This window comes from Anabas testudineus, chromosome 5 (assembly GCF_900324465.2).
Source record: "Anabas testudineus chromosome 5, fAnaTes1.2, whole genome shotgun sequence".
NCBI classification, from domain to species: domain Eukaryota; kingdom Metazoa; phylum Chordata; class Actinopteri; order Anabantiformes; family Anabantidae; genus Anabas; species Anabas testudineus.
The window spans coordinates 2840554-2866741 of NC_046614.1; the positions used below are offsets into that span (position 1 = coordinate 2840554).

General features: G+C 40.2%; 2 protein-coding genes across 2 annotated transcripts; one reads left to right on the forward strand and one right to left on the reverse strand.

Annotated features, from left to right (window-relative positions):
- Nucleotides 1-33: 33 nt before the first annotated feature.
- Nucleotides 34-14516, reverse strand: si:ch1073-15f12.3 (laminin subunit beta-3). The gene is made up of 23 exons (XM_026344721.2): nt 14429-14516; nt 14296-14346; nt 12943-13097; nt 9525-9639; nt 9067-9140; nt 8748-8939; nt 8478-8541; nt 8192-8382; nt 7378-7498; nt 7095-7283; nt 6766-6921; nt 6368-6561; nt 5974-6070; nt 5129-5504; nt 4893-5041; nt 3446-3657; nt 3131-3337; nt 2904-3048; nt 2608-2815; nt 2186-2327; nt 1908-2084; nt 1516-1678; nt 34-1338 (listed from the first exon to the last, which is right to left on the reverse strand). The coding sequence occupies exons 2-23, from the start codon at nt 14318-14320 to the stop codon at nt 1199-1201; spliced, it is 3492 nt and encodes a 1163-aa protein (XP_026200506.1). The 5' UTR covers nt 14321-14346; nt 14429-14516; the 3' UTR covers nt 34-1198.
- A 4994-nt stretch (nt 14517-19510) lies between these two features.
- Nucleotides 19511-21072, forward strand: LOC113151681 (G0/G1 switch protein 2-like). Its single transcript, XM_026344552.1, has 2 exons — nt 19511-19579; nt 19927-21072. Exon 2 carries the CDS (start codon nt 19952-19954, stop codon nt 20333-20335), a length of 384 nt encoding a protein of 127 aa, XP_026200337.1. The 5' UTR covers nt 19511-19579; nt 19927-19951; the 3' UTR covers nt 20336-21072.
- Nucleotides 21073-26188: the final 5116 nt, after the last annotated feature.

Sequence of the window (26188 nt, forward strand, 5' to 3'; positions counted from 1 at the left end):
TCTTGAAGGTGCTCATATATAGAACTTTAATGTGGAGTTAGAATTCATACAAAATTAAAATAAAATGATGAAATAAAGAAATTTTCTCATTATTAACTATTGCATATACTGTCAACATAATACAACCATTAAACTGTACATATATTTTCAACAGCTTTAGTCTCTAATTTTTGTTGTATTTGATTGACATGGCTGTACTTTGGATTCTGATGGTTATTAAAGAGCAACTTCACCAATTTCTAACTTGCCTTCTCCAGAGGACTTCATCTGAAGATGCTCATTAGCTTGTTGATTGTGCAATCTGGGGGAGCAGATCGGCCAGAGCTACAATTTTCTTAGTCTTAGTGACCAGATGACATCACATGCACCAATATGACGACCCCGAGATATTTAATATAAGGAATGCACAGGGATACTGGTGTACACCTCAAACTAAAACTATAGAAAGCAAGCTGAAAATTGGTGAAGTCACACTTTCACAGACTCGGAAACATCAGTTATTTTATGCTTTGTCTGTTTTTTTTGGACATGCACTATTATATTGCCATATGCTTTATATACTTACTATACTTTATTTTGAAGTGGAGTCATGGATGTACAGCAGCCTGGTGTTTGCTGTAGCATGTACATAAGCTGCTCTTTTGTTGAACAACTGAACTCATCAAGTGCCACAAACTGGTGCAAGCACAAGTGATGTCATGGATGATTCAATGTAGTGACATACATAGTGTTTTTTTGTATTATTTTGTCAATAAATATATGGCTACTAGTCTTCTTGAACCTTCTTATTTTGAGTGAAATGCTGCAGTAGTATGCATACACAAATCAAAGTGTTAAACTTTTATTTAAAAAACGTGGATCCTGAACAAATGAGAGATGCAAAGCAGAAAATAAATAACATTTAGCAACATTCACCCTTTGTCCTGTTGTAAAAAATTTTATAATCATGGTGAAATGTTCACAGTGCAGTGTCGCTGGTAACAGAAGCTGTAGATTTTTTTTTTTATAAAATGCTAAATCAAGGGAATGATACTGAAACCACCGGTGTACAAATCCAGAGTTTTTATAGATGAGTTAGTAGAGTAGTTTTCATTCAGTACAGCAAAGATGGTTTTGGCAGTAGAAGGTGTGGAACAGCGCAGACTGCTAGTAAGAAGTGCTGTAGTGACAGCAGCTATGCAGGGTAGCCTGGTAAGTTTCAGCCCTGGCAACTGCTGAGGTCGGTGGCTTTCTTTCGGAGTTGTGTTAGAAGGTCTTTAAGCCTGGCATCGAGTCCTTCAAGCCTTGCTGACTTCTGAAGGATCTCGTCCTGAAGATCCATCAAGGAATCTGCTTTACCTAGAAACAGATGACATGAGAATCCAGTTGTCTAATAAAAGCACTGCAGTGAAACTGATCAGTCTGACAGGATCAGAGCTCAAACTGGAGGCATCTCCTCTAGGTTTTATAATGACTTGTGTCTGTACAAGGACTCATTTACTCAAAAACAAAGAAGTAACACAGACTTGTGTTTACCTTCCATTGCCTGTATCATGTTTTCAGTGGTGTTAGCCAGAGCTCCAGTATCCTGCTGCAGCTTCGCCAGCCGATCTGCTGCCGGCCCAGCCTCTCCACCAGACCCGCTGGCTGCAGCCTGATCTTTGAGACGATCCAGCTGCTTCTCCAAAGACAATAGGTCCTATACACACACACATATGTATCAGTGCTGCTGCATATATGCAATATGCAATTTATTTTAACATGCAACTTTAAAAGAGTTTCCACATGTTTTAACAAATTATTTTACAGGATATCTGCATATGAAATGTCTGTCTAAATCTAAACATTCACTAGCATACCATCCATGACTGTTTCAGCTTTTGGGAACAACCCCCTAGTAAGTCTTAGGAAAAGAAAAGTTCTCTCACCTCATTGGCAGCTGCTGCTTCATTATCTGCTTTGCCTGCATCATCCTGTGCATCCTGGGCCTGCTGGCTTCCATTCTGCAGCAGCTCTTTGAGCTTGTCCAGTTGGGGTTTCATCGGCTTTATCAGTGCTGAAACATCATCTAGAGCCTTCTCTGCCGGGATCAGCTGCTCCTTGACCTGCAACCAAGGGAACCACTCAGCAATTCTTGACAAGCACCTTTTATTGCAACACTGTAATCACAGTGTTATCCACAGCTGGATGCATTCATGTTTCCTACCTTCGTCAGGCTGTCATTCAGGTTTTCTATGAGATCTGTTGTGGTCTGCACTTTGTTCTCCAGGTCAGAGGTAGTTTCCTCCACAGAGCTGTAGACTTCGAGCAGCCCATCAACATCAGCCTTTACTCCCAGTGCAGTGTCCCTGTGATTGTGCAACCAGAGAAAACATCATGTGTCACTTCAAGCACTGTGCTGTGGATCTACAGAAAGATGACTGTAAAGAACTCGATGATGGTAGATTAGTTGTTGTACAAAGAACTAGAATAATGTTGTATTAAAATTATATAATTATGTATAACACATTTACAGCTGGTGTACTTTCGGCTTCAAACAGGAAAGTTCTGGGTCCGAATCATAAGTATTTATGATAACTGCCTGAACAACAGCACCAAGTATTGTGACTGTGGAGTGTGGAGACCCACCTGGCATCCTGGGCATCCTGCAGCAGTTTCCTGGCTGTGTCCAGCTGTGGTTCAGCCTTCTTCAGCACATCTGTGCTGTCTGGGAGATTGTCTGTCAAGTTCTTCAGCTCCTCCAACTTTCTCTTCAGGGCAGCCATGTCGAGAGGCAGCTTGGCTTTCAGGATCCAGTTACTCACTTCCTCAATTTGGGTCAGGTTGGAGGATGTGTCTGGAGACACAGAAACAGGAAAAGTCATTATTAATAAAATCCTCCTTCCATGTTATCTACACACCCTGTGGGTTAAAACAGTCTTTACCTGACAGGAAGTCTTTCAGCTCTTTGACAACATTACGCGTCTCTTTTAGGTCATCTTCTAGCTCATCTCTGGTCTGCCTTATCTTATTAGACAGCTCTTCTGCAGTCTTTCTCACCTGACTGGTTGTCTCCTGTGTTTCCTGGAGCTGTGTGGAAATGAAAAGGTGAATATAAAATACTCAACAATGATAGCGATGTGCATATGAGGCTAACAGACGGCAAATGTACCTTCTCTGCAGCCTCTGTGATCTTCCCACTGAGCTTGTCCAGTCGGTCCTTCACATCCTGAGTATCGGCTACTGCCCTCTTGCTCAGAGGCAGGGCACCCACACACTTTTCCCCCTTTTTACAAGCAGGTGTTCCTTCTGGTGGACACAAGTCTCCACCCTCACACTGGAGAGGGGTGCAGGGCTCTGAGCGAATACTGCCACACACCTGAAAAGTCAAAAATAGTTGATCATTGAAATAAAAACGAAAGAGATATGATATCATTTAAATGTAACAACAACATGTTGGATGATAGAAGTGAAGCGATTTACTCACCTGTTTGGCAACAGGAGTGAGGTCTGGTCGAGAAGCCATGCTCTGGTTCAGGTTGTCCAGGTCTCTGGTGTTGGCTGGCTGTACTTGGTTTTGAAGATCCTCAGCCTCCTCTCTGATGCCAGCTGACTCCTTTACTGTGTCTCGGCTGGCATCTACTTTCTTAGCCGCATCTGTCGACTCATCATAGGAGCTCTTGATGGCATTAAAGGCTCCTGAATAAGACATAAGAGTACTTTTTTATGAAAGTTGAGGATGTTCTGTTCAACATTCTACTGACATGCTTGTGTGCTTGGTCCATATTTTATCCTTAGAACCACCTGAGAGTGCTGCTACTTAAAACATGCAACAGAATAACACAAAGAATTAGTGATCCCACCCCACCAGGTGCGGCCCTGCCCAGCCACCAAGGTTGACTGTGATGCCAGAAAAAAATGGGAGGGTTTCGGCCATCCTGTCTGTCAGGATCAGGGAGGGAAAAGAGGCTTACAAGAGGAAACCGGAACATAGCCTTCAGCATATCAACAACAACAACAAGGAGGTGTGGACGGGCACGAGGACCATCACTGGCTACAAGTTCAGCAGCCAGATGACTGGAACAAATGTAATAATTTTTTCAATAGATTCCAGGCTGAGCCTCAAAATCCCATGCACTTCACTCCTGGCTTCTCAGCACCTACCCCACACGACTCAGCCACCACCCACATGAAACAGGTAGTCTGCCTGCAGATCTGTGTGTCTGACACTGAGGTCACAGGTGCTCCAGTATAGTTACGTCTTCCATCCTTTTCACCTTGTACACCTCAGACTTCAGGTACAACTCAGAATCCTGCCATCTTTAGAAGTTCTCTCAAAAGCATTTATTCAGGGTGGAAATGTCACAGAGTACCAGGGAGTGAGACTGGTGTGAAATAAACCATCTTCAACTCTGCTGAACGGCTGGCTCAGTCCTGGGGACGGAGCTGGACCCTCTACAGGCTGTAGCTGAGAGGAGGATGGATAACCCTAACCCAAACTTCTCTCAATCCTGGCTAATGCCTCTCACCCAGTGTGCTGCTGGACAGAGGAGCTTGTTCAGCCTAATTAATATTAAGTGCACCACATAATGCCACAGGAGATCCTTTCTACCTGTGGCCATCAAGCTTTATAATTCCTCCCCCCTCTGTAAGGGGTGGGGGAAACTGATCATTTCTGTCATACATCTGTTGTTCATTGTCCACCCTAGAATATAATTATTGATCTGTTTTCATCCATCTCACATATTCTGTATTTATACTGAGATTTCTGTATTGATGTTATTCTATGTGTTGGTGTGGATTTTTCCTGGTTGTGGTTCACTTTCTTGTTGAGCGCAACTATAACAAGGCAAAACTACAGTATTTCACACTGGGATTAATAAAGCTTTTTGAATCTTGAATTGAATCTTGAATGAGCAATTAATGTGTCTCACCTGCATTGTCGGGATCAGTGGCATCTTTCTTGGCGTTGTATACCACAATGAGCTTGTCCAGCAAGTTCTGCAGTTTGTTTAGCTCTAAGTCCTGACCAGGAGTTCTATCCAGGGGTGAAAGGTCATCTTTCAACTTGTTCAAGTGGTTCCTGTATGACAACAATATGAGATGTTGATTAGGCATCAACAGGAAGCAGTAAGATGTCTAATTTAACAACTACTCCCAAGAGTCTCACATGTGCTTGTCCAGTAAAGACAGAGCATTATCCAGCTCTCTGGCAGTGCTGGGTGTACGGGGAATAGAGTTCTGGATCAGGGTCAGGCTGGCCTCCAGGGCTAAGAAGCGAGGTCCAAGTCTGTCAAGATCAACAGCTCCTGTAGGACGAAAAGGGAGGTTGTGGAAAAGTCCCTCCAGTGTGAAGCTGAGGTTCTGTCTCTGTGCGTCCAGAGTAAAGAAGCAGGAGGGACACATCTCGCAGGCAGGGAAGGAGTTGCAGTGTCCTCGCCTGCACACATCACAGCGAGCCCCGGTGATGCCAGGCTTACACAAGCAGGCGCCCGTCCGCTTGTCACAAAACTCCGGAAGTGTTCCTTCAGTGTCACACTGGCACGCTGTGGAGGAGGAGACAAAGACATCAGATGACAAGAAATATGAATTCAGTAACCAATTGTAAGGATTCAATCATCCACACAGTACTCATGCATTTAAACTGCCAGTATTTCAGTCATCAAAACTAATGATCAAGTTATAACAACTTTCAACTGTACATGTTGTACAGTTGAAAGTTAGGACATGCATATTGATTGTTTTGAAAGAAATAAACAAATACAATATAATAGGGGGTGTGTATGTACACTAACAGTGAAATGTTTGGACACATATAGAAACACCAATGTTTTCGAAAGAAACGTTTGACTGTTAGCATATGTAGGATACATGTGTGCTCCATTTTGGTATTTAAGTCACTTTAAAGATACTTAAATGTCACTTGATCAAAAGCTCCACATAGGGTGCCCGTGGTACACTCTTGTAATTTCACCAAAAGACGCTCTTAGATGTAACATTCAAATGCTGACTCACGTCGGCAGCCTATGAGGGGGTCCCTGTATGCATTCTGAGGGCACTCTGTACATGTTTGGCCTCCAAAGCCTCGTCTGCACTGACACTGACCTGTCATCTGGACACAAAAAAACAAAAGTGATTTTAGTGTCATTATCAGAAATGACAAATACAAACTAGATGTAAACTTTGAACAAAATATCTGCAATTCTTATTTTTTATTCTTACATTTACTAATAGTGTTACACCAAACTGTGATCCACTCCTTCAAATGCAGTTTTCATAAATAAATGAATGAATATTAATACACCTAAGTCAGGACATTTCTATAGAACTTCTTTTTTGTTTTGTCTCATTAGTATTTGCTACTATTTACAAGCCAGCATACAGACTGTATAAATTCTAGTGGCAGTACCTGGTCACAAGTATCACTATATGACCTGGTGGGGTCACAGTTGCAGGGTACACAGCCACCTGACTGTAACGGTTTCCAGTAGCCTTTAGAACACACTGTACAGGTTAGTCCGTGGAAGTGGGGACGACAGGGGCACTGGCCGGTCACTGGGTCACAGACATCCGACAGTGACCCGTCGGGAGAGCAGGAGCATTCTGGACGGAGTTAAATCAGAGTCAGGAATTGGGCATTTTGATCAGATGCTGCACAGGAATGTGTTTAAAGAACCAGTCTACAGTACGTAGTGTGGAGTACTTATATATTTTAAATTTAGGAGCATGCAGAAAGCTCTAATAATTTAGTGTTAACTGAAAACAAATGGAACAGGGGATTGTCGTGTAGGTGTTTCTGTGACTTACTGGAGCAGCCTAGAGAGTTGGAGGCACTTAGGCCATAGTAGCCTCTCCTACAGCGGTCACAGCGGGGACCTTCAACATTTACTTTACACTGACACAAGCCTGTGCTGTCCTCACACTGGCCCCCATTCACTGTCCCCTCAGTGCTGCAGATACAGCCTGGCAGCAACACAAACATAAGCCAAACATCACAGATCAACATCCAATCTACATGCAGCTGTACATTTTTGACCATGTAAAGTTGAAATTCAAAGTCCATGCTGAAGTCACTGTCTGATTTGTTGTGTATTGTGCTTCCTGCACTGTGGTGTATGAAGTGCAGTGTTACTTACGTATGCAGGCATCAGGACGGCTCATTGTGCTGCGGGGATTCGGCTGGTAGCCCGGGGAACACCGGTCACACTTTGGCCCTGTGGTGTGGTGCATACAGTCCTCACACACACCTCCGCTTCTCCGCCCACTAGCCTCATACACTGCTGGGTCAAAATGACAGCGCTGGGCGTGGTTGTTGCACTCACATCCTGTGGAGAAATTTGGTTAATACGGTATACATATACTCTCTGTCTGTGGTGAGCATTTGTCATGCTGATGAAAGAGAATTGTCACAAGTCTTACGTTTGCAGGTGTGAGTGTTTCCCTCCTCTGCAGGTCTCCAGGGTAGATCATTGTAGAGATCAGTACAACGCTCACAGTTCACCCCTTCAGTATTGTGCTGGCAGTCACACTGAGGATTCACCTGGAATAAAGTACAGGAACAAAGTTTCATGAAGAGATGTTTAATTAGAGGTCAGCTGCTTCACACACATCTATTAATTTACAAAACTGTCTCAGCACATGAAATATATCTGGAATATGGCCTGCACCAACAATAAAACCTCAGAAAGTCTCAGAAAGTGGTAAGTTAAAATGAAATTCAGAGATTTTACTTCAAAACAAATCATAAACACATTTTATTACTGCTTTTCTTGATTTCACTTTATTGCAACATAATAGCTCTGGATTTCTTGACTATGGCATAAAGCTGTTGCCACCTTATCTAGCAAGTACAAGTTGATAAATGACAGACATCCATCATCACAATTACTTTACAGAGGAGTAAAGACAGTTCATGTTAATCAGAACTCAGTTTTGTCTTTTTTTGGTTAACCCTGGTGAAGGCTCTCTGCAGAAAGGAATTTCTAAATTTGAGTATCTATGAAAATCAATGTCAGGTGCAGGACCCAAAACAGCTAGAGAATGCATTATACTGTAGTATTCAAAATTCTTTTGCATACCGTTACACCAAAAACCTGATAATAAAACCCATTCCTATCTCATATTTTGACTTCCAGTTCAGAGGGACACACAGCTGAAGCTGAGTAAAAACACTAGAAGTAGGAAGAAACAGCTGTATAAACTAAACTATTGCCTAAAACACCTGCACACGTACTTGGATAGCATTGGATAGTGGATTATTGTAGGTTTCTGGCAGACATCGGTTGGCGTGTCCATGGCACATGCAGCTGCCCATCAACCTCATCTCCTTCAGTGCATAAAACCTGCTCAGGGCTCTTCCTGGGAGCCGCGGCACATCACCCAGCTCCGTGAACCTCAGCCTGAGCCCCGTTAACCCAGACACATCTGTGAAAGTGACACATGTCATAATGCAGCCAACTTTAGAGCTCCATTCATTATGCGCCAGGAAGTAACTGACTTCAGGAGACAGAAATTCATACCTTCAATTTTTTGACTGTTGGGAAGTGGGACATAAGTGTACTGACGCAGAGGACTGAACTCAATCTGGAGAAGACAAATAGTCGTATTTATATACACAGGATGTTTTGCTATTATTTCACAAACCCTTACATTTAAATCTCTTTTGATTGATTTATAAAGATTTGACAAAATCTTTATAAATCTAAAATAGTGTTAATGATAAAGATTGAATTTTTATAACCTAACAAAACTAAACTTTTTCAAGAGAGTGAAGACGAATGAAAACTTACTTTGTGATCATGGTATGGATTTCCTCCAGCAGGGGGCAATGTGGAGCAGTATGTCTCGTCAATAGAAAGAGGTGTTGTTGTGCGGATGCCTGGAAAAGCTTTTTCACAGTCTATAGCCAAGTAAAGAGAAGGCTGCCATGTTTGGCCATTGTCCAGTGTCTTCTCTATGACAAAAGCACTGGGACGAGGACCCTGCAAAGAAAAAAAAGATGAATACTGCTTAAAGTTCATATAAAACTTATTTTTCTACGTGTGTGATAAACTTTAAACCTGATTTCCTTTCTTTCTTGTGTGTGCACATATGCACAGACTGCCGTACCTTGAAGCTGAGCACCAGGTTGTCGAGCTGGAAAAGGTTGCCAAGGTCCAGCTGGAGAGTAACTGGACTTACCTCTGCAGGACAACAGACAGGGAATTATTACATCAGATGCAGTGCACAAAACTAAGAGTCACTGTTTTTCTTTTGACTGTGTGTGTGTGTGTGTGTGTGTGTGTGTGTGTGTGTGTGTGTATATATATATAAATACAGAAATATTCAGATAATTTTCAAAGACTGTCAGATGTTTTGGATGCACAAGCAGGGGACGCAGTTAAGCACAATTTCCAGTTCACAGAATCCTGCTGAGGACAGCTTAAATTGTGATATTTCTGATAGAAAATGAAGCAAAGGATTGAAAGAGCTTGGATAAAGATAGTGAGATAGATACTGAGATAAATATACCTTTTCACCTCTTTTCACTCTAAACAATGCTCTTTTCTTTCCATTTCTTTGCCCACCTTTCTTGGATTGCCACCATCTATCTGGTCCAGAAGTGGACAGGACGTCCTGCACAGTGTGGGACAGCTGATTCTTTGGGTTCCGGGAGTCACATGGACAACACTTCATCCTTGTCTATGAAACAAAAAACCCCACAAACATGTGTAAATCAGTAACAGTGGCTCTCACAAACATGCAGACTTACTGTGAAGTTGGTTCACCAACACAGCTGCAGTCAACAGCTGGAAATCTAAAACAGTGCTGCAGAAATAATTCATCTGGAAATAGCAGTTTAGGTGATTGTCTACTGACCTCTAAATCACACTGTACACGTGAAGTCTGCATGTACGTGTGCAAACAAACACACAAACTTTAGTTCTGACTTTAATCTTATTTACATTTGCAATGTTCCTTTAACATTTACAGTAATGACGCTGTCACTATCCACTGCTGATGAGCAACGTGCTGTTAATGAGGATGGCCAGCAAGTATGTGCAACTGTGCTGTGCTCAGACAATTCCCCACACAAATGCTGATGTCATAGACAAGTGGGCCACTGCTTTCACCAGCTCAGTCAAGGTTTAGCAGTCCGGCCCCCTCCCCGTGCTGGGTACTCTGGACATAGCTGCCACTCTGGCACACAATCCATGGCAGCGTTCCCTCTAGGTAAAAGTTCCCTCAGGGTTTGCTGATGGTTACAACATAAAGACCAAAGTTTTCCAGTTAAGCTACGTGTCTCAACTCACAGGCAAATTGCCTGGATTTATTTTTATCTGGATAAAAGGCCATTACACTGCAAAAAGTAAAGCACATCAGTAAAGGTCAAACTGTTTTTCAGCTTCTTTTCTATTGTTTCTACATGTTCCCCGAAATAGACATAACAGTCACTCACAATGCTTGTGTTTGTACCTAAATGTAGGATCCTAGAGTTGCCATTATTCAGCTCCACTGCAGGCTTAATTTAAGCCCCTGTATAGAACAGGCTTTTTGTTAGAAATGTGTAGTCACTATGACAGTGGCAGCAGTCTCTGAATTGACAGCTCCCCCAGAGAGAACCCCATAAGAAAATATAACTAAATCAAAAATATACATCACACCCACCTAATATTCATGTTTCCACATTCAAATGCAATGACTGACTGAGCCTTTTTTGGTAATTTTATTTCTACTGTGCACATAGGAAACACTCAGGTGTAATGTAATGAATATTATTGTGGTGTTAGGAAAATCATAAAAGCAAAAGTGTAAATTGAATATTTCCCAATTCTCCTTACAGATTGAATGACTGTTGAAAGTAGATAGAAGGATATCTTGCATGTTTTCATTTACACTCCCCTCAAAAAGTTTTGAAAAAGAGAGGCCAGTTCCTTTATTTTACATTTGTGTTTGATGTCAAAAATGAGACAAAAGATCAGGTGCTAAATTACAACAAAAGTAATCTCAAAGCACTTTACAGTGTAAGGTTTAAGATCTTACAAAATATAACTGTATACAGAATTATATAGAAAACCCAACAGCCCCATTTAAGCAAGCACTAGGTGATATTAGAGAGGAAAAACTCCCTTTGATGAAAGGAACCTCAAGCAGAACCAGGCTCAGGGTGGGCGGCCATCTGCCTTGACAGGTTGGGGTAAGTGGAAAGAGGAGAGTGAACATAACAGCACAGATCAAAAAACAACAACAACAAAGACAGCAACAAGCAAGAAGGCTCAGGGTGGCCGGCCACCTGCCTTGACACGTTTGGATGAGTGGAAATTGAGAGAGAACCGAACAGCATAGAACAACAAACAACAACAAGCAGGAAGAATAGGAAAGCCAGGCTGAAATTTTCCAAAAAATATGAGCCTCAAAAACTCTGGGACAAAGTTTAATGGACTAATGAGGTAAAGATGAACCTTGACTAAAGTGATGGAAAGGCTAAAGTTTGGAGAAAGAAAGGATCTGCTCATACAAGCTCATGTATGAAACATGTAACATGAAAGGTAATGACATGGCTTGGGCTGCACGACTTCTTCATTGATGATGTAACACATGATGGTAGCAGTAAAATTAACTCAGTCAAGTCCATTGAAACATTTTGGCTGCCAATTTAGATGAAAAAAAGAAGATGCAACCAAACTAATGACCCAAAACACACGGCCAAAACAACAAAGAACTTCATCAGGGGTAGGAAGTAGAACGTTTTAGACTGGCTAAGTCAGTGCTACAGAGCAGTATTTTACCTGCTAACGAGGAGACTAAGGGTATTAACCCCCAAAAACAAAAACTGAAAAAAAGTGAAAGCTAAAGCCTGGAAAGCACTGCAAAAGAAGAATAAAAATATTTGTTGATGTTAATGGGAACAGTCTATCTGTTGAAAGATGAAATATTGAAAGATGAAATATTGAGCTTCTGTATCATATTCATCTTTTGATGTCAAATCCAAATGTTTTCAGCCTACAGCACAAAAAAAAGGAACTGGTCTCACTGTTCCAATACTTTCAGAGGGGAGTGTCTTTTCTTTCCTAATTGCCTCTTCAAACAGTTAAAAGTCTTTGTCACTGGACTCATTATTTTTAATACCACAATAGTGCAGCTTTGCAGCATCTCTGTAATAAAGCAATAATCCAGATACGTCTTTTATTATCTGATACACATAGCATGATTCATGCACTGCTCTCATCAGGGCTAGACCACTGGAATTCCCATTTCCCTGGCTTTCATCTTCATCATTGTTAGTCTTTTTCATTGGTCATGCATAAGTATGTGTCTGTTCCTGTGTGTCATTGCTGAGATACAGCTCAGTGTTGCTGCACCTCCCTGTCTGGACAAGGTGTGCCTCAGGTAAAAAAAAAAGGGTAAACTCAGGGAGAGAGAGAGTCCACACCTAACACAACTATCCATGCCCTGCAGCAGTTGTCAGCACAGCACACATACAGTACATAGTGAGGTTATCTAAGATCAACACAAACATTTTCCTGTGAAAGCAGTGAAAGTCCTATTTCAAAATCTGCATTTTATCCAGTAATGAGAGGTTTGTGCTGATCCAGCAGATGGGCTGGAGATTGCTTTATCAGACATTGGTTAAAGAGTACAGTTGCAACATGATGCTCTGGCACTGAAATCAGACTATTTCATAAATGACCAGCAGGCAGTCTGGTTAAAACTGCCTTGCACATCTCAGGCCCATCTGTCTGTTCAGCATGACCTCTGCACCACACACCCTCTGACAGTGTCAACTGTCAGAGGTTCATGCTGTCTGGGTGAACACCACAGTCTGAGGCAGTGACTGATATGGGGTTTTGTGAGGTCAATATTAAAACTGCACTTACTATTTGGTAGTCATTGTCTTCTAACTCTCGATCAAGAAAATGGAATTCAATAGTATGACACAAACTTGTGTCTCACATTATCTTTAATCGACAGGGATGAAATATCCTTTAAATACAGGACTCTTACCTGCAGGTATGGAGTGCAGTAGACCTCAGAGCCACTGAGGCCACAGGTGGAAGAAGCATGGAGCTGGTGAGCCCTCCCCAGGAGCAGGTCACTGACAGGTGGATAACAAGCCCCCTGAGAGCAGTCAGTCTGGGCCAGTGATACTGCAGCTATGGCTGTCAACAAGAAATGCAGTGTTAACATGCTGTAACTGAATGACCAGCATCAGTCATCTATAACTTTGGTCCTGAATTTTTTAATGATGTATGAAAACAGCTCAAAAAATACCAGCAAGCTAAGGCTAATTCTCTGGTCTGTGCAACATTGGTCTTTCTAGTCATGATTTTCTTGTTTGTTTATCAAATGGAACCCCTTAAATATGGTACATTTGATTAGATAATGAAAATGATTTAATTTGCCTCCTCCTATTTCCTATGTTGCAGACACGGTACAGTAGGGTTACTGTTATTCTGAGAAGTTATGGGTAGAAACACTTGTGCTCAGATCATTACCTACAGTACTTTAAGTTATACAAAATCTTCATCTAAAGTCAAACATTAATTCAATCAAATTTGTACTTGAGTTGAACAATGCCATGATTAGAACATGCTATGAATATGTCAGTTTTGTGTATTTTCAACACATTTTGACAGCAAAAGAAACCGGAAGAAAATACCTGGATAGCAATCACAGGACATATGTATCAATGGTAGTAAAAAACCTGTGATTTACTCAATATCATAGTGTCTAAAAAATCTGGACTGATTCTTACAACCTTAATACATTATTCCTTTTATTTAGATTTGAATGTGCTAATCCCTTAAGCAATGTCCCCCCACCTCCTCTTCAGAAGAGAGGTGTGTGAAAGAGCATTACCACAGGATGATTTCCACTGATCACTTTGTTACCTCCCTCCCAACACTGTCCGAACTTCACTCCTGCACACCTGCACTTCTTACTAGCTATCATAGTTACTTTGCTGATATTCTGCATTATTATAATTATTCGGCAATTTACTATAGAGTTTATCTTTTCCCCACACAGGGATCAATAATGTGTTATCTTATTTCAGGTAAATTATAAAATCCAGAGCTCAGAATTTTATATAATTTCTATAAACATGTGCCATCACTGCTAGACAGTATGCAGGCTCTCATCCAAACCAGTCACTGCAGCCGCTTACATTTAGTCTGGTCCCTCCTCTCTGCTCGAAAATAGAACAGTTCGTGTAATTAGCTGCTGCCATGTTTGTTTGGATGAAAAACCTGCATACCTTCCATTCTGTCAAGTCAAGTTGAAAGTGAAAGGTTTTAAGATAAACTTTGTGAAATAGAAAGATAACTAAAAAATTGAAAAAGTGAAAGACAATCTTACCAGTCAGAAGTAAAAGTATTATCATCTTGTGTTCCTCCTTGAATGTCGGAGCTGATGAGAACAATAAAAACTAATTCAACAAACTGAAATGGAATCAAGGCCAGCTGATCATAGTTTCCAATGAAAGACTCACCTGGCAGTCAATGCTCTCAGTTCTGTTTAAGTGTGTGTGTTGTTGCCTCTCTGCCACTTTATAACCCGATCTCACCTAGATAGTATGATACAGTGTGTGTCAGAGTCACACCCTTCATCACCACTCCCTTCACTCTATGAATCAACACACATGCACATACAGGCATGTAGGCAGATGTTGACATATAGTCAACTCAAAGGCAAAGCCATACAAGGTGTGATTAAATCTTATAAAACTCTTTCAGCAGGTTGATGTTTTTAGCTCAGAGCACAGTTATATGTATTATGTGATACAGTACTTAAAATATACCAGCTAAACATTAGCATTGTAGCATTGTTATTCTAAACATTTTAGCATTTAACTCAAAAAAGTGATTAGCTTAAGTATAACATCACAGAGCTGCTAGACTCAATATTAAAAAAAAAATGTAATGTCAGTTCTGTCATGTCATGTGTCCATGACAGAATTCTCAGAATTTGTTAATACCTTTAATAAAGAGAGAATAATTTAAGTATTAACAGTCATCCATGAACTCCGGGATCAGTGTTTTCTTCTGGCCATGTGCTGAAATGTCCCTGGAAAAGACACCAAAAACCCCATAGTAGTGCTGTCATCTATGTTCAACTGTCCAACAACAATTTATACAAGGGCATTAACAAGGTATACCACCATCATTGGTGTTAAATGTACAGGTAAATGCCAACAGCAATATCAAAAAATTGGTCCTTTTTGCATGTCCAAAATATAGTTACATAACTATAGAAAAAAAAACAAAATTTAAGAAGATTTTAAGGCGTTTAAAGTGTATATCAGGAGTTATTATTCAGAAGTAAGCACTGATCTGCCTAATGATTTCCTTATTTATTATTTGTATATTGTATTGCATAACAATGGACCTTTTTCCTAATGGAAACATTTTTCAGGAGAGGAAACACAGACTCATTTGTCCCTCCCGAGACACAACACATGCCCTGCAGGCATGTGTTTAAGCTTTGACTGGCTGTGTGGTAAGTGATGAGAGTCCTGTTGATCATCACCTGTGTGTAAAGAAATAGCAGCCTGAGGGCCAGCTTGAACATTCTACGCAGACACACTAAGTAAGTCCAAGTACAGGGTGTGTCTTCCAACTCACCTAGCACACGCACAGAATACTGCACTACACTTTCAGACATACAAGTACAGACATGACTTTAATCACTCTGTATAGTACTGTAGCTGTGATTTATTTCTTAGAAACAGCCTGGTGATTCCTGCCTTTCAAAACAGTAACACAGAACTATGGCTGCTTTATGTGAGTTGTTGTTTATCATAAGCTGGTAAATACTTAGGGCAGTAGAAAATAGTCTTAACTGCAATCACTTAATAGCATATTGTAAGTGATAATTTGTGCTTGAAACCTTGTAAATATGCAAGATGTGGATCGGAATCTTTGAGTTGATAACAATCACTTCACATTCAGCAAATGCAAGTACAAAGTAAAGTAAATGAGATCTGCTAGTTGTAAACCTAAATCTGAACAGACAGAGACTGTTGTATAATTTAATTACACAAAGAGAACATTATGCACTAGGCATTTCGCCAAGAGTAGCCCTGGATAGGCCCAAGCAAGATTTACTGCACACCTACCCAATCAACCTGGGGAATCTTTTTTCAGTGATTGTAAATGTGATTGTTGACATTTTATTACTGTATCATGGGCTGGAATATCAACGGGTTGACCTTTGACAAATGCTCTGACATTGTGTGCACTGTGTGATCATTGTTGCCACTGGTAATATTTAAGTTGAGTTTCAGAAATATTCTGATTTTGTGGCTATATAAAATGAAGTGGCAGCTACCAACTTTGTTACAATTCCCTCCTCCAGCCAGTTGAGGCAGTGTCCCCGGAGGTCTCTGTCTCTGTTTCCCTGACTTCCGGGGCCAGGCCTTGGCTGATTGGAGTGGCAACAGGTGTGGGTTTTAGCAGGTGTTTGTTGTTAATCATTAGTTTGTCTTGTATTTAAGTCCATGTCTGTGTGTTTATTATTTGCTAGTGTGTCAACCGTCTACCTCGTTTGTTCCCTGCCTCTTCCATTTACCTTTTCCCCGACCTCTAGCTTTGTTCTCCACGGTTTGTAAGTTTTGTTAGTCTAGTCAGTTTGTTTGCTCTGTAGTTTGTTCCAGCATTTTGCTGCGTTTTTTGTTTCTTCTAGGTCCAGCTTTGTATGTGTAGTATTAGGTTTTGTCCCAGCATTTGCTGTGGTTTTGTTTTCGTTTGTTAGTTCCAGCTTCTGCTGTGATTTTGATTTCTGTAGGATCGTGTTTAGCTGTGAGGGTTTTGTTTATTATATAACCTAGTGAGTTCCTGGTTTGCCTGCCTTTTGCAGTGTTTTTAGTTTGATTCTCCTTTTGAGATTTTGGTTTGTTCTATTAATTTTGTTTACATTACATCCCCTCTGTTCTGCATTTTTGTTATTATTTTTTAATAAATCTTGTGTGGGAAGTCACACTCTGTTGTCCTGCTGTCCTTCTGCGCCTGGGTCCACTAGTTAGCTCGTTCGTAACAAACTTACAGTAGGCTATTAACATGTCAAAACTAAAACAGCAACGCATGGTATTGTATGGGCATTAATAATGAATACGGAAAGAAAGAAAGCCCAGCAATATATACAAAATAGGTAAAAATTCCACATGCCGAAGAGGAGAGTGAACGGAGAACCCCCCAAAACAAACACCAGCTGCATATCAGCAGAAGAAACCAACAGTATGGTGATGTCATTGAATTACAGATTTGATGCAGCTGCAGTTTAAATAAATTAGTTTGCAACTGAATATTAAGCTTTATTGACTTCACTTTACTTTCACAGTATGTTTTGTAGTACTCCTGGACGGGTCTGTAGCTGCTGGATGAACAGGGGTTGCCCAGTTCATAGAATCCCAGTGTAGTGAGTGAAGTGTGTCTAATTAAAGACATTTGGTGCATTGACCATACATAAACAGAGATATTGAGTAGGATATGCCACAGAACAAGGAAAAACTTATGAGCTAAGGCTAGAATTAACTGTAAAAACCTACCTAACAATTTTGAATTTATGTAGTTTTCTTTAATAGGGGAGAGTTATTTTCACCCCATTACTATTACTACTATAATACCTAATACTACTTATTTGTCCAAGTCCCTTTACCCCTTACAGTACAGTGCAGTATATCATGTTAGATGGACTGTATATCCACTGGGGAAAAAAAGAAAACCAAAACTACTACTGAGTGGTTTCGATTTGCATGTACCTAAATATTAGTGACTTCAGCACTAATGGTAACACCAGTGAACGTGGACATGGGATCCTTCACTTTACAAGACTTGTGTTACAACTCAGTCCAGTCCACAGGAGCTGGGGTCAAACTAATTAATCGTAGCCAATGTGAATTATTATAACTATTATATCAGCTCCGTATGCATGTGTGTGTGCGAGGGCTGGAGGTAGTAATGTAAGGGTTGTTCTTATCTCTATGCATTCTACCTTGAGCAGAAAGTGACTGTCGGACTAACTAAAACTGTCCAACCCCCTCTACCCCCACCCCCCACCACAAAGCCTCTTATTGTATACAAACAGGACTCTCACATGCTAAATGTTAGCCAGATACTTAAGGTTGTAATTACTCTGGTCTTGGTGGGTCACTCTGGGTCACTCTAAAGTTCCTTTCATACACTAAGATTTACAAATGTTTTGCCAAGCTATGGTGGTGTTTGGCCTAGTTGGAATGAAGATAAAATAAAAAACAGTTGTGGTATGGTATCAAACTAGTTCAGGTGACTAATGCAGGAAATGGTATAAATGAACATACCTGTACAGTAGGCCTGGCTAATAAGCCAGCTTTAAAATACAGATTCAACTAATGTTGCTAATATAATAGGTACATTGGATAAATGTCTAAAAAATACACGTGTTACTATAGTTTATTTTATGTTATGTTAGAAAGCTAGCTAAGGTTGAAAGTGGGTATAATTAAAAGTTTGTTCCTCCTGGCTACATGTTGATGTGTCATGGGACAAGACACCTAAACCCAGAAGGAGCAACAACATATGCTGTCCAGCAATAATTTCCCCAAGAAGCCAGCACTGGCCCACACAGAGAACTAGGGTGCAGTGTTCCTCTGATGACAGCAGATGCTGTGATACAGAACAGATGTCTGTGCATCCTCTCTCCTGCGGCACGTTACTCACCAGCACGGGTGTGTGGAGTACGTGTGGTCGACTCTGACCATAGTTCATAGCAGCATCATCAGTCTGGCAGTGGCAGAAACACTGTAGGGTAACAGGGTTTACACAACCTTTCCCCTCATTTGGTGAGTGTTGATGTGGAAGATTAACATGGACTCCATTAGCTGATGGGAAAGCCCCCGGTCACCTGCGTGGCTTTTAGCCTACCAACTCCCACACAGCACCATCATGACAACAAAGAACTGGGAACATATTGTTGTTTACTTTTACTTCATTGGTTTGGTCTTGACCTTTGACCCCAATGGTCTCTTCCTTCCCATACCATAATTTCTACTACAGACATAAGGCTATAAAACATTATTGACCACTCTCATTGTTATTTTAGTTTCCACATCCTGACCCTATAGCACGGTCCCCTCAGTGTCCATTTAGTTTTTTTTTAAATGCAATGCCTTTGTTGTCCAAATGTTTTCTTTATTTGTTTGTTTTCTGTCAGTTTGGTTGTGTTTTCTTGTAATTTTTTGTGTACTTAACCTTAACATAACTAACAGCTAATAGCTACAGTTTATTCTGTAAGGTAAATTGTGAGAATATTACTATGACATTATTACAAATACTTTGTAATAAGTTAGTAGGAACATGAATGAATATTAACTGTGCAATAAGCCCACACACACACACACACACACACACACACACACACACACACACACACACACACACACACACACACACACACACACACACTGGGTCAAAGTTCTCTTTAAAGCATTTCTGCAGAGACTAGCCAGCTCGGCTTCTAAATATTCAGCAGCTGTGACTGTGTGGGTGGGGAGAGTGGGGCTATAAAAGAGCACAGCGTACAGTGAAGGTGTGTGTTCTTGCCAGAATCTAAAACTTCAGCTGAGCAAACCTGTGGCCAGAGCAAACAGCAAAACAACTACATCACAGTAAGTTCTGTTCTCTTTCAAAGCGTCAGAGGTAAAAGGTGTGCATGCTGTGTACATTGAAGGGACATTATACTGTGGTTACTTTAGTGTATTTTCTAATAGCTCATGCATTTAGTCAACAACAATATATTTGTGTCAGGTTTGTTAAGTTAAATAATTTGTACGTGTTTTTTCTTGGTTAGACTTGACTAGTATGTTACAATTTAACATATTTCTTATTAAATGTGTTTTGTATCACATGAACGGTCAGCTTCTGTTGCAGTGTTGCTGCAAATCTCACTTAAGTTGATCTGGTCTAATGTCTGCAATTAGTTAAGTTTTTTTTTGCTTATTTTTAATCTTAACAGGTTTATATACAGCTTCAACTTAGAAATGGAAAACATGCAGGACTTGATCCCATTCGCCAAAGAGATGCTGAGCCAGAAACCCAGCCGGGGGCTGTTGAAGGTCTACCTGGTTGGCTCTGTGTTTGCAGTGCTGGGCACATTCGTTGGGCTAGTTGAAACTGTGTGCCACCCCTTCTCCTCTGGTGAACCAATGGATGCCGAGATGCTTCTCATGTTGGCCCAGGAGCAGAGAACTGTTGAGACAAAGACACAGTGCAGTGTGGTGGGCCAGGAGAAGGAGGAGGCTGAGGACGAGGAGGAGAGGGAACTGGTTCATGGGGAAAATGGGGCTGTGACCCAGAACATGACCCTCTCCAAGACTCAAAGACTTAACCAGCGAAGCATAGCCAATAGGCTGCATGCTTCCTAAAGCTCATGGGGTCGAACCAAGTGACCTGAGAGATTTATAAGAGGACTGCTGCTGCTACACCACTAAACACACACAGACTGCAGCTTTAAAGACAGCTGAACAAAAAGTGCCTGAGCTACCTGTCACTTTGTACTGCTTAAAAATTATGCCTTTAAGTTCTGTCAAAAATATTTTTTTGTATGCCTTCATGCACTGAGCACATACAACAGAGTCGAAGAGGCAGCCTGGAAGACTTGTGACAGGCCCACCCACTATGGAGAGAGCTTAGAAATCATGTCAATAGTTGGTAGTTGAAGTGTACATTAGAGTTAAAGCAGTGATTCCCTATTGGAAAATTGATAAATGCAAAGCACTGATAGTGTGCATACTTGTAAGCTACTTTAAGAATTAAGTACACTTACTTTACCAATCTGTAGTATGTAGATTCAAAGGAATCTAGTCAAATTTAGAATAAATCAATAAAAAACCTATGATGTGTGCTCAAGCAAACATAAGTTGCTGCTACAACACAAAGACAAAGAGGAAAATAGACAAAACTACTTGATGCAGAGACCCAACTGTTTAGAATTTGTCAAAAATGCTTGAAGTTAGGAGTTTATAACTAGTACCTGAAGGCAGCATACTGAGGATCTGCCTGGCTGCAGTAAGTTGCTGTGTAGCGCCACCTGTTGTCTAGTGGATGTATCTAAATTCCACTCTACCCTGTGCACACTTTGTTGTAAATACTGTATTATGCAATATGCAAATACTGTAAATATACATTGTTTTTTCATACAAATAAAGTTAATTTTATTTATTCTGTTAAGTCTGGTTTTCCTCTAATTGAAATGTTTATTTAAGTTTCAGTTTATAATAATAATAATAAATACTTTATTAATCCCCTTGGAGAAATTGTGGTTGGACAGCTGCCAAACATGCATATGTCAGCGCTACTATGGGGTTTCAAATTAGTACAAAACAGGTCCCAAACTGCGATGAATGTACAAAGAAGAAAAAAACATCTGAACAAAAACTCAAAATCAAAGCAAGAAAGAAATGAGTGATTGCAATAGGTGGACCTTCAGATGTACTTTTAAGTCACAACACATAGGCAATATCTGCATATAGTCCATATAATATCTCAGTTCATTAATAGTGAAATTAATATTATTACTGCTGTGTTTGATCAGTCAACAAAACAGAAAACAGATATGCACTGTGTGATTAAATAGATTACAAATGCAGCCCTTCAGACCAACTACTGTTTAACTTTGGGTATGTGTTTTAAAGTGGAACACTAAGTGGAGATGGTGAGTAAGTATGACTTACTGGCCCTCAGTGGATGCTACTCAACAGGATCCACTCTAGTGTCTGTTTCCTCTGAGCTCCTGGTATTTACATGGCTGATTGCAGGGTTTTTAGGGTCCCTCTATGGTTCAACTGAGTCCCTAACAAACCCAGTGGCATGGCTCGCTGTGATAGCACAGTGACAATGGGACAATGCAGACACGTGAACACATGAGTGAGAGGCCAATATAACCCAGAGTCAACATGCTACTCTTTGGTCTAATAATAGTTTGAGTGATGGTCTACAAGAAGGCTGAAATGGGTAACCTTTAAATCTGTCAACACAGCTGACCTAAGATGGCTGTGAGCGCCCCGTACATGGGTGTGTTTTACTGTGTGTGAATCAGCAGTCATTTAAAGTGGAGATGCAATGTGATGTAAAGTCTCATCTTCAGGTTTTCATAAAATACCACACCATACTTTTCAGACTTGTGTTCCTTGTAGACATACAGACACAATTTAATAAATGGTATTCTCTGTTCACTTACATAAACTTTAAATTAAATGGTTAACCCTTTAACAATCAAGGTAAAGGCAGACTGGCAAGCACAAACAATTACATTTATGGCTTTGCTATGTTTCAGTTGTTTGCCAACCATTAAATTTAATGACTTACACCTAAATTTAATTCTATTTAAAGTTGTCTTCACTGCTTTTTTGCAATGACATGTGGATAAACTGTTTCACTGTGTTTAGTCAAAAGATTTAAGGTTGTTTTACCCTCTGCTAAAAAGGATACAAAATCTTTTTTCTGACATTAACACCCCCACAGAGAGGTTAGCTTCTGTCAACAGATTTACAAAATTATGAACCCTCCTGCAGCACATACAAATGTAAGCAGGAGTCAAAAGATTAATTAAAGAAAGTCAAATCAAAGTGACAAAAGGGTTGGGAAAGATCTTTTCTCTCTCTTTCATAGGAACAGGGATTTGACTTGAAAGGTTGCCAGTAGATACCAGAGTCAACACATGCAGTGAGAACCTTGTGATTCTTTGCCAAGTCTCCACCAGTATCAACCAAGCAGCGTCTGACTCAGATAAAGAACAACAGAGACTGGTCAGTGCTGCAGACCAGGCATAATTACATCCTGGTTTGAATTGTGAGCTTGGCTTTAAAACCATTGTGTGGCATGGAGAGTCCCTTCAGCTGTTTTTCAACCAGCTAAAAGCAGTTTCACTAAACTGCAAGAGAGACAACAATTACAGACTAATGTGTAGACAGGGCAGAACTAGAGCCTGGCATATTGAGCTTTTGTATTTTAGTCAGTATAAGCAGTGGTGGCAAGTATATTGTACTTAAGTCCAATTTTTGAAGGCAAATATTGTATTTTTACAAAATGTATTTGATATATTTAGTTACTAGTTACTTTTCAGCTTCACAATAATAATACACAATAAAGATTAATAATAAAACATAGTTAACATAGTTAGTTAAAAACCTAATATAACGGCTTGAAATTGCCAAACCATACATCAGCATGTAAAACAATCTAAATTGTAATTATTAAAAACATATAAATGTAAAAACAGTTAGAGTCATTTAAGCCATCACAAACTGTAAGCTTTATAAAAAAGGAAAGTCTTAAATGTAGAGAGGGTGTCTGACTCCTGAACCTTGATAGCTAAAGGCTCTGCCTTCCTTTCTCCTACAACGTAGGAAAAATATGACCTCTCTTGCTAATTCCAGTCAGAACTCTGGCTGCAGCATTTTGGATTAATCCGAGGCTTCCTAGGCAGTTATTGGGACAAACTATTAATAACGAATTCCAATAGTCCAGTCTGGAAGTAAAAAATGCATGGAAGCATCCAAGCATCCAAGCATCCAAGCACAGAACCCTGTGGAACTGTAGCTAACTTTTGTGTGCATGGAAGACTTATCATTAACATGCACAAACTGGAATCTATCTAATAGATACGATTTAACAGCCTAGTGCTCTTCCTTTAACCCCAATGTTCCAGTTTTTGTAATAAAATGTTTTGATTTATAGTGTCGAATGCAGCACTAAGACACAAAATGAGTATATAGATTGATCCATTGTCTGATGATAGAAGACTGTTAGTGACCTTTACCAGTGCTGTCTCTGTACTGTGATGTACTCTAAATCCTGACTGGAAATACTTGACTTGACTGAATACTAAAACTCCTGAGGCCAGAGTAGGCTTTTTGAGTAGAGGTTTGACTACAGCAACTTTAAAACTATTAAACTATCTTTCCAGGCTAGGCAAGATTAATCTAAGTTAGTGGAACGCCACCTCCTTTCCAGCTTACGTGATGTCTGCTCTAAGGTATGAATTTGTGAATTGTACCATGGAGCTAGCCTCCTGTGATTTACTAGCTTCTTTTTCAGAGGAGCAACAGTATTGAGTATTGTTTGGAGTAAGGCTGCTGGAGTAACGTTAGAATGACTGCCCTCCTCTGTGTTGGTACATGGCTCTGAAATAAAAGATGGAATCCTTAAATTTGTCAACAGTATTTTCAGATAAAAATCTACGGTAGTGAAATGTATTCTTAGGTGAAGTTAAGTTTGGTACTGTAAATTCAAATGTTATTTAAAAATGATCAGTTTCAACACCAGATGTCAGAACAAGATCAAGGATGTGATTAAAACAGTTTCCATTTTGGGTAAAACCAATGGAGTCTAATAGTGACTTAAATGCAGTGTTGAGGCTGTTATCATCAACATCTACATGGATATTAAAGTCACCCACTATAATAACTTTATCTGCACTATGAACTAAATCAGATAGAACGTCTCAGAATTTAGTTAAAAACTCAGAGTAAGGGACAGGAGGACGGCATACAATAACAAACAGGACTGGACTTTTGACTTTTCCAGTTAGGATCAGAGAGGCTACGAGTGAGGCTTCGAAATGAATGTTTAGGTCTGGGGTTGATTAATAAGCCTGAGTGAAGATTGCTGCTAATTCTCCACCCCGAGGTGTTTCTAGGAACATAAAAAATTAATTTGACTTGGGGGGTTGACTCATTCAGAGAGACATATTCATCCTGCTGCAGCCAGGTTTCAGTAAGACAGAATAAGTCTATTAGATAGTCACTTATCAAATCATTCACTAACAGGGATTTAGACGACAGAGATCTGATATTTAACAGTCCAAATTTAATTGTATTCTTTTTATTTAGTTCTGTGGGAGGTGCCGTCTTTTTTCTTTTAAGTTCTTACGTTTTTTTCTCTTTTTAAGTTCTTATGGATGCCGTCTCTTCTAATCAGCGCAGGTTTTCTCCAAAAGGTTTTCCAATTGTCTATGTAGCCCACATTGTTTAAGGGACTCCACTTAGACAGCCAGTGGTTAAATGACGACATGCGACTAAACATGTCGTCACTGGTCAGATTGGGAAGGGGTCCAGGGAAAAAAAAAATGTTATGTTTATGTTTTGGTCATTTGTGAAAAAGCTGGAAAAAGCTTAAAAAACAACACAAACATTTCCTATTTTTATTGTTCTGTGTCCAGTTGACACAAATGCTTTACTGTTCATCAGCTAGTCTTGGCTATTTGCTACTGAGCAGCTAACAGACTCTAGACATCTCCAGACAAGGCTGCAGGTACTTCACGGATGACTATAAGGGAACATAGAACCTTCAGCACAAAAAAAAACAGAATTAAATAATTTGAGGCTAAATGAAATGATAATATTATAATATAATTATTAATAATAGCTGGTAGCTGGTAGCTGCTACAATTAGCCTGTTCCTGCTCAGAATGAAGATCACCTCTGCTGAACTAAACTACTACTTGTTTATCACTGTTTGAAATTACAAGCAGATTGTTGTGATTGTTTCAATATCAGAAGTTGCATATTTAGCATCTTAGTAAAGAGTAAAGAGTTTTATTATTATTGATTTATTGCAGTTTATTATCCCCTGAAAGCAGTGATTTGAATTAGTGTGCAACACTTTTACTAATTTTCCAAATTGCTGTGCTTCTTTGATTGCGTGCCCTGGTTGTAAGGTGGATACCCAGACCTAAGCTGATAGGATCCGTCTGTACCCAAGGGTCTGAGTAAGGTTTGGAGAGAAATTAATAAATCATGGCCGGGTTGTGGAGACTGATGCTTCCAATTGTACGTCACACTGAAGCAAAAGGCATGCACTGTGTTGGGCTTAGATTGGGTTTGGACATTAAGTACAATATACTTGTTCGGCCTGGGTGGGCTCCACCACAGTCTTAGGCTTGGGTCGAGTTCAAGTCTGGTGGTCGAACAGATGCATGTGGATTCCTGTACACTCTCAGCAGAAATACAGACAGATAAATAAGTTTGCATACTTCATAGTGCTGCAGCCTGGCAACTAGGAGGTCAGAAACACAGTGTTTGTTTAAGCATATGGACCTATGCTTTATCACAAGGACACAAGTCAAAATCCTTAAAAAGACAGTGTACAACCACTGTGAAATGTGGTTGTACAACACACAGGAAAGCAGAGTGAGGAAAGGTTATGGAGCTACTCCATCTAGAGGATGCCACAAAGAAAGTTTGCCTGGTGGACACATGAACACAGACTGCCCCTTA